Source organism: Bison bison, unplaced genomic scaffold, assembly GCF_000754665.1.
Source record: "Bison bison bison isolate TAMUID 2011002044 unplaced genomic scaffold, Bison_UMD1.0 scf7180017864032, whole genome shotgun sequence".
Lineage (NCBI taxonomy): Eukaryota > Metazoa > Chordata > Mammalia > Artiodactyla > Bovidae > Bison > Bison bison.
In genome coordinates, this window is record NW_011494604.1 from 3,673,349 (window position 1) to 3,683,061 (window position 9,713).

The 9,713-nt window shown below is 35.0% G+C and overlaps 1 protein-coding gene across 1 annotated transcript in view; it reads right to left on the reverse strand.

Annotated features, from left to right (window-relative positions):
- The window catches only part of OSBPL11 (oxysterol binding protein-like 11), a 92,126-nt gene that overhangs the window by 51,908 nt on the left and 30,505 nt on the right, over window positions 1–9,713 (reverse strand). The window contains exons 3-5 of the mRNA XM_010834293.1: window positions 5,280–5,455; window positions 4,380–4,459; window positions 2,669–2,845 (exon numbers count right to left, since the gene is read on the reverse strand). Of these exons, the coding sequence (XP_010832595.1) occupies window positions 2,669–2,845; window positions 4,380–4,459; window positions 5,280–5,455 (433 nt within the window). The remainder of the gene's footprint in view (window positions 1–2,668; window positions 2,846–4,379; window positions 4,460–5,279; window positions 5,456–9,713) is intronic.

Consider the following 9,713-nt stretch of genomic DNA (forward strand, 5'->3'; position numbering starts at 1 on the left):
GGTCCCATCACTTCATGGGAAATAGATGGGGAAACAGTGGAAACAGTGTCAGACTTTATTTTTCTGGGCTCCAAAATCACTGCAGATGGTGACTTCAGCCATGAAATTAAAAGATGCTTACTCCTTGGAAGAAAAGTTATGACCAACCTAGATAGCATATTGAAAAGCAGAGACATTACTTTGCCAACAAAGGTCCGTCTACTCAAGGCTATGGTTTTTCCAGTGGTCATGTATGGATGTGAGAGTTGGACTGTGAAGAAGGCTGAGCACCGAAGAACTGATGCTTTTGAACTGTGGTGTTGGAGAAGACTCTTGAGAGTCCCTTGGACTGCAAGGAGATCCAACCAGTCCATTCTGAAGGAGGTCAGCCCTGGGATCTCTTTGGAAGGAATGATGCTAAAGCTGAAACTCCAGTACTTTGGCGACCTCATGCAAAGAATTGACTCATTGGAAAAGACTCTGATGCTGGGAGGGATTGGGGGCAGGAAGAGAAGGGGACAAGAGAGGATGAGATGGCTGGATGGCATCACTGTCGACGGACATGAGTCTGAGTGAACTCCGGGAGTTGGTGATGGACAGGGAGGCCTGGCGTGCTGTGATTCATGGGGTCACAAAGAGTTGGACAAGAATGAGTGACTGAACTGAACGGATAAAATATGAGCTTTAAAATGAAATTACAATTTTGGAAAACCTGTATGAGTCACCATAAGCTTTGCAGTTTCCCAATATTGAAAGCCTTTTCTGATGAAGTTGGTACGGATGTTAATGATTGTGAATTTTTGATATTGTATACCAGTATCTGTAAGGGCTGCCTAACTCCGAACTAACATTTTCCAAATGACTAATGCAGTGTTACAAAATCGTGCATAAGTTAAACATCCACTCAATGTGCAAGGCAAACCAGTGTACTGTCATGAAACAGAATCTGAAAAGTCCACTGATACATATTAGATTCCACACTGCATCTAACACTTAAGAAACTGTCACTGTCCACTTTTACTGGAGTATCAAAGAACAGCCACATTTACCTTAAAAAGCTATTTTAAAACATTTCTCTTTTTTCCCCAACCACAAAGGTTTTTTTCATATAGTTCATATAGTTCAACTAAAACTACACATTTGCAGTAAATTGAGTTTGCAATAATTGCATTGAGTGCAATTATTTTGTTTATTTGGGGGGAAAATAGCTGTTTGACATAAAAATATGTTAATATGTATGAATTTATTAATTTATTAATTATAAATTTATTATAATTTATTTATATAATTAATTTATATAATATATATAATTTATATAATATATAATTAATTATATTATTAATTTATTAATTTATTAATTATAAATTAATTTATTGATTTTTATTTTAAAATAATTTTAAAATAATAAAACATAAAATTGAAAGGTAAATTTTAAAAACAAGCATTTTTTAAATACCTGTTTCAATTTCTAATAAGGTAAATATTGGTAAGTTTAACCTATATAAAGCAAAAATCCTTTGAGGTCCTCAATAATTTTTAAGAGTGAAACAGATACCAAGGCCACAAAAAGCTTGAGAACACCCACCGGGAACCATGGTCAGTATAGTAACAAATGTTCTCTCAATGTCTTTGAAAAGAAAAAGGAAATACATAGTCTCAAAGAAACTCCCCAGATATTTTATTAACTACAGAGAAAAAGACAGCAACTTTACAGTGGAGGAAAGCTACTTTAATCAAGCAGAAGCTATCTTAACCACGAGATCAAGGTGAACATTACCAGTAACATACTGATATCACGAACTCCTTGATATAGGTACTGACAATACATATCTTCATGGATATCTTTCCCAGGAATGTATAATTTCACTCAAATCTCAATTTCTTCACCTACAAATACAACCTAAAATAACCTGATAGAGGGAACATTCTCCCCAGCTTCCTGCCTTAAATCATTTGGGTGTGATTTATAATCCACAATCCACTACATAGGTATCTATGAGCTCTATCAAAATTAACTCAGTAAACACCACCTGGATTATTAAGAACCTAACTGCATTCTTTATTTTTATTTTATTTTTTTAGTTCTACCAGTTTATTGCTACCAACCCATCATCCTCCACCCTTATACACACATGCTCAGTCATGTAACTCCATGGACTGCAGCCCGCCAGGCTCCTCTGTCCATGGACTTTTCCAGGCAAGAATACTGGAGTGGGTTGCCATTTCCCTCTCCTGCATTCTTTATTAACTAGAATTATTTGGTACTTAGTTTCAAAGAGAATAAGGAAAATGGTGAGATAAGGGAACATCAAGGATTTAACTATTCTATCTTTGTATGTTTGAAATTCTCTATTTACATGTATCAGTTAAAAAAAAAAAAAAGGTCACTTGTTTGATCACACAGTCTTTCCACTAGGCTTAATAATCCTTTTATCATAAATTTTACATTAAAGGAGTCTATACTTTCTCTTGAGAAATAAAAGATACAGATTTTAAAAATATGATAGTGTACATAGAACCTAGCTGACAGACTTGTGGAAACTTAGGACACCTAAAAAATCAGGGAATTGTTATGACCTAAACATTGAGGCCCCCAGAAGACACAAACAGGATTAAAAATTTTTTTGTGACAAAATCAAGCTGGTAATATTATTTTATGCATTTTAACTTGATTTCAATTCATACTTACTTCTCTGACTTCCACAAGATGGTCTGGAGGTAAGTTAGCTCTTTTGCTCACTGATTGTAGTCTGGAATGTCCAACATTAAAAAAGGAAATGGTATTTTGACTTGGTCTCCTCTGGGATATAGGAGAATTACCACTAGATGCAAGTGAGAAGCTCCGTGACTTCAGAGGAGGATTATTCTATTAGACAAAGAAAATAATTCCTTTTTTAAAATTTAGGTAAACTCTCAACCTATAATATACTAGAGGCTTATACACAAACAGTTTTAAAAATAAGGTTAACCTCAGAATTAACTACAAGAATAGTTCCGAAGATGGAAAAATTTAAAACCTTCAAAGTTTAAGAATTTCACACATCCCATAGTAAACTGGTAATTTATTCAGAAAATTAATTCCAGGTGTGTGCTGTCAAGAATTCTTTTTTTACATTAGACATATATTAAAACAACAAGAAATTTCTAATTTCAGATATTTAAACATCATGATTGAAGCAAAAAATATATTCATCAATATTCAATATAATAATTTTTCTAGTGTAACATTCAAGTATCTTTGAAACAAACTAGCACTTTCTGGTCACTGCCAATGATTAGAATCTTGCAGCAAGAATAAAGTTTTTTGCTGGATTTCTTAAAGACTGCAGGCCTAAATCACAATTTTAAAAAATTTAGCTATGGGGAAGGAACACTAAAAAGAAAACAAAAAGGTATGGAAATCCTTTAACTCTGCTTCCCACATATTAATTTTTAGACATTCCTAACCTCAGATTTCAAGTACTAAGACCTTCCTTCTCATTTTAAAAAAGAAAACACTTCAAATGAGATACAGAAATTATCTATAAACACATGAAAAGACGCTCAACCTTATTAGCCATTAGAGAAATGAAATTAAAACCACAACAAAATTCTACTTCATAACCATGAGGATGGCCATAATAATTGTTTAAAAAGGACAGTAACAGTATCAGTAATAATGTGGAGAAACTGGAACCTTCGTGTATTGCTGGTGAGAATGGGAAATAATTTGGCCAATTTCAAAAACAGTTTGGCAGCTCCTCAATAGTTAAACAGACAACTACCATATAACCCAGTAATTTCACTCCTAGGAATAACCTAGAAAACTGAAATCATATGTTCATACAAAAATTTGAACACAAATGTTCATAGAAGTATTATTCATAACAGCCACAGCATGTAAACAATCCACATGCCTATCAGCTGATGCATGGATAAACATAATGTGGTATATCCATAAAAGACGATTATTCAGTCTTAAAAAGGAATGAAGTATGATCCATGCAATGACATGGATGAACCTTTAAAACATTATGCTTATCGTAAGAAGCCAGACAAAAACAAACAAACAAACACCACATACTGCATGATTCCATTTATATCAAATGCCCAGAATAGACAAATCTATTGAAACAGAAATTATAGGTTAGTTTTTGCCAGGGGACTGGGAAAAGAGATTCAAATAGGGAGTGACTGTTAAACAGATACGGGTTTTTTGGAAGGTGATGAAAATGTTCAGGAATTAGATAGTTGCAACAACTATATAATCTTATGAATATATTAATAAAACCCATGAAATTGTACACTTTAAAAGGATCGATTTTATGGTATGTGAATCTCAATTTTAAAATGCAAAAAAATAAAGTTAAAAAGGTCTTTCCCCATTTCCGTGCATTAATATCATACATGAATCCACATACCTTGCCAATAGCTTCAGTGTGGTGTTGTGTACATATCTGAAGTCTGCTAACCCAATGTTGTCGCTCTTTAGCATCTGTGGCTGATAAAAAGTATCTACAAGTTATTTACTTTTTCATTTATTTTTAGAATACAATTAATTGTTATAGCATGAAGAACGGATCACTGAAAATCAGGGCATGTTCCCACTCTCCCTGACCAGAGCGAGGTAGGAAAAAGGCCAAAGCATCAACCTTGTTAGGTAACACCATAGCTGGATGTGGATATTTCCTAGGGAGGATAAATGACATATAGCTCGGTGGGTAAATGGAACTTGACATGTCTTAACTTTCGCTTAAAGATATGCTCTTCTTCAAATAAATATCCTTTATTAAGCATTTGGTGTGTACTCAATATATTCTTTCAGATCTCTAGCATGATCAATTAGGATTAACATCATACTTTATGTGTATTAATTAAAAACAGAAACCTCTATACAAATTATATTTATCTAAACAGATGTTATACCTGAATACAAGCATTTTCATAAATCCCAGTTATGTACATTAATCATTAAAAAACACGAAGAGAACATATCAACTAAATTAAGAAAGGAAATAAAATACAAATCTGTGGAAGACAAAACATTTTTAACAAGTCTATGTTTTTAGATTTCTCAGTATTTCATCTATACAAATTTCTTAGAGGGGTCAATTTTAAACAGACTTACTCACTGTGCAACTTAAAAGTCATTAATTAAAACAGATCTCATAAACCCTTAAAACAATTACAAGGTGTAGAATACTGTTTCTGTATCAATGATAGTAATTTCTATTTCCAAAACCTAAATGAAAGGAGGGAAGTATATCAACTTCTCAAGGAAGAAGAAAATCATACTATTAATTCTCATATTTCAGCCATACCTCTGAGTTTATATTGTTCCCCACTGGCAGCATTTACAGTGAAGGTGTGAGAGTCCTCATCACTGGGTGATATTACAGCTCCTGCAAGCTGCAAAGTACCTCTGGGTTTTTGATTTCTAGACTGTTCATTCACAAAATACTCCAACAGCCCAGCTTCATTGTTTAGAACAAAAAACCTGCAATAATTTTAAAAAAGGTCATACTTTTAAAATATTTCCCCTAGTCAAACTAGAGCAATCCAAATTTTAATCACATACTTTTGAGTTTTTGCTATTAAAAAAATAAAATTCAAAAGCATCTCAAGAAGTACTTAGAAACACTAGACTGAATTTCCTAGTAGTAAATGTTACTGAAGAATTGAATGAGTTTAATAAAAGATATAAAATCTTCAGCTGTGAAAGAGGCATTTAACAGGGAATACAAGACAATGCAGAAAGGAAACAAAAATACAGTATCCTTCAGAAGAAGATTTCTCTCCAGAATTCATTAACAGGGTAAGTTCCCAAAGACAAATGGTAGGGAGAGTTTTTACTTAAAATTCACTGGGAACAAATCAAAGCATGAGCTCTGGGATTAACAAATGCTAGGTAAGAAATGAATATGATTTAAGATTTAACCAGTGAAATAAACAATATGAATAATGCCAAAGTAGCAAGACTTTGTGAACACATTATTAAATAGGTCACAACTAAAGATTACTTAACCTGTTTTAAAATGAAAAGGCTGCAACTAGAGATGCAGAACCATAAGGAACTTGAAACTAAATGATGATATAATGAAACACGCTGGAAAAGAATTTGATGTTCTGATTTGGTTTTAGATTAACTACTTTGGGAAATATATTAATTTGGATTCCAATTTAAGTAGTACAATAGTTCTTTTCTTTAGGAAAAAAATCTAAAAAGTCTCTATTCCAAAAAATTAATGTTTGGGTTTACAGCAATTTGGTATTCTACATGTTAATGCATTCTGTAATACATCCAGACAATTTGATCCAGTTCAAGTTCCTAGAAGATACTGTCTTAAGCAACGTGGCAACTATATCAATCATACCAAACTGGGAGAGAATGCAATCGGCCTTTTATTAAAGGAAAGAAAAAGAAATAATGAGAAGCAAATAAGAGAAGTTGAAAGCAGCTACCTGAAAAGGGAGCTGGGAAAGCAAGACTATTGTTTTTCTCATTCATCTTTAGCATGCTTGTGACTTTTAAAGGGGCTTCCCTGGTGGTTCAGACAAATCTGAACAAACAGACAAACAAGAAATAAGGAAAGGAATGAATGAAGGAAATAAGGAAAGAAATCTCTTTCTCCTAGTCTAAGCAATAAGCCCAATTATTCCAAACAAAGAAAGAAGACTGGTCTCTTCTAAGAAGTCAATTCAAAGAAAATTTAGAGAACAATGTTGGAAATCACAAATTACTGGGAACATGTATTTCTTATCCCAAAAGCATTACCACAAATCTACAACATGGGAAGCACTCACCTAGATATACAAAAGTAATACTGAGGAGGAACTGGTAAAATGATAGAATTGAGTCAAAAACTGATTACCTAATACCAAGATGATGCTATGGACCCAGTGGTACCAATAACACACTCTATGCTGTCTTTCATTATACACGAATTAACCCAAATGTTCTTCCTTCACCCTTTCTCTGGAGATGTATAAGATGTGCAGATTGGAGATGGAGAGACAATTCACATAGTAAGGAAACTGAAAGCTATTTTGCCCAGAAGAGGACTAGACTCTTGATTATAGTATTCTTAGCAAGGTGGTCTAACCTAGGAGCTAAAGAAACATAGAAAAAAAGGCTTAAGATTCAGCATCTTTCTTTATATGCTGAAAAGTCACCACATTGTTAAAAAGAAAAATTAAATAATTATTTATTTTGTGCAATTTCAAAATAATAAAGACTACAAGTTTGAGAAAATGACTAATCCTCAGAATAGCTGACACCTTAAAATGAAGTATTTTGGAATGGAACTTTAAAAAATATTCTGACTTGGAAGTATGTCTTATGATAGCAATAGCCAACTTCAGGGAAGATTCTGGATGGAAAGACACGCATATGCTTTGTGCTGACCATCCTAGGCTTCAGTGCTGACCGTGTACAGAACTTCTGAGTAGGAAGAGATCTCCTCTTCATGAATGCTAATTCAAAGTGAAAGGAAGTACATTCAAGAGAGGGTCTTGCTGTTTCTTAGGGTACCACATTCCAAAACAAACAGTTTATTATTTACAGAGTATGCTCATGCTGGATTTCTCCAAGCTTCTCTCAGTTGCTCTTAGTCAAACAGAAATAGATTGCCAGGAGACCACCTTGAATACCTGGCACAGGTACAGTGCTTTTGTTACTTAAGCTTTATCCACACTTTAGGGACCAAGTGGCTAAGTCTACCAAAAGAACTGAGCTCTAAGCCTAAGTTCCTTTAACATGGTCTTAACCTTTTTGTAGGTGCCCAATATGCTACTGGAGATCAGTGGAGAAATAACTCCAGAAAGAATGAAGGGATGGAGCCAAAGCAAAAACAACACCCAGCTGTGGATGTGACTGGTGATAGAAGCAAGATCCGATGCTGTAAGAACGATATTGCATAGGAACCTGGAATGTGAGGTTCATGAATCAAGGCAAATTGGAAGTGGTCAAATAGGAGATGGCAAGAGTGAACGTCGACATTCTAGAAATCAGCGACTAAGGACTAGAATGGGTGAATTTAACTCAGATGACCATTATATCTATTATTGTGGGCAGGAATCCCTTAGAGAAAAGGAGTAGCCCTCATAGTCAACAAAAAAGTCCAAAATGCAGTACTTGGATATAATCTCAAAAACAACAGAATGATCTCTGTTCATTTCCAAGGCAAACCATTCAATATCATGGTAATCCAAGTCCATACCCCGACCAGTAATGCTGAAGAAGCTGAAGTTGAAAGGTTCTATGAAGACTATAAAAACTTTCAGAACACGTAAAAAAGATGTCGTTTCATTATAGGGGACTGAAATGCAAAAGTAGGAAGTCAAGAAATACCTGGAGTAATAGGAAAATTTGGCCTTGGAGTACAGAATGAAGCAGGGCAAAGGCTAATAGAGTTTTGCCAGGAGAACGCACCGGTCATAGCAAACACCCTCTTCCAACAACACAAGAGAACACTCTACACATGGACATAACCAGATGATGATAATTTGGTGATCATCAACAGCAAAATCAGATTGATTATATTCTTTGCAGCCAAAGATGGAGAAGCTCTATACAGTCAGCAAAAACAAGACAAGGAGCTGACTGTGGCTCAGATCATGAACTCCTTACTGCCAAATTGAGACTTAAATTGAAAAAACTAGAGAAAACCACTAGACCATTCAGGTATGACCTAAATCAAATCCCTTATGATTATACAGTAGAAGTGAGAAATAGATTTAAGGGACTAGATCTGATAGACAGAGTGCCTGATGAACTGTGAATGGAGGTTCTTGACATTGTACAAGAGACAGGGATCAAGACCATCCCTAAGAAAAAGAAATGCAAAAAAGCAAAATGGCTGTCTGAGGAGGCCTTACAAATAGCTGTGAAAAGAAGAGAAATGAAAAACAAAGGAGAAAAGGAAAGATACACCCATTTGAAGGCAGAGTTCCAAAGAATAGCAAGAAGAGATAAGAAAGCCTTCCTCAGTGATCAATGCAAAGAAATAGAGGAAAACAACAGAATGGGAAAGACTAGAGATCTCTTCGAGAAAATCAGATACCAAGGGAACATTTCAGGCAAAGATGGGTGCAATAAAGGACAGAAATGGTATGGACCTAACAGAAGCAGAAGATATTAAGAAGAGGTGGCAAGAATACACAGAACTGTATAAAAAAGATCTTCACGACCCAGATAATCATGACGGTGTGATCACTCACCTAGAGCCAGACATCCTGGAATGCGAAGTCAAGTGGCCCTTAGGAAGCATCACTACGAACAAAGCTAGTGGAGGTGATGGAATTCCAGTTGAGCTATTTCAAATCCTAAAAGATGATGCTCTGAAAGTGCTGCACTCAATATGTCAGCAAATTTGGAAAACTCAGCAGTAGCCACAGGACTGGAAAAGGTCAGTTCTCATTCCAATCCCAAAGAAAGGCAATGCCAAAGAATGCTCAAACTACTGCACAATTGCACTCATCTCACACGCTAGTAAAGTAATGCTCAAAATTCTCCAAGCCAGGCTTCAGCAGTAATGAACCGTGAACTTCCAAATGCTCAAGCTGGTTTTAGAAAAGGCAGAGGAACCAGAGATCAAATTGCCAACATCCGTTGGACCATTGAAAATGCAAGCGCGTTTCAGAAAAACACCTATTTCTGCTTTATTGACTATGCCAAAACCTTTGATTGTGTGGATCACAATAAACTGTGGAAAATTCTTAAAGAGATGGGAAAACCAGACCACCTGACCTGCCTC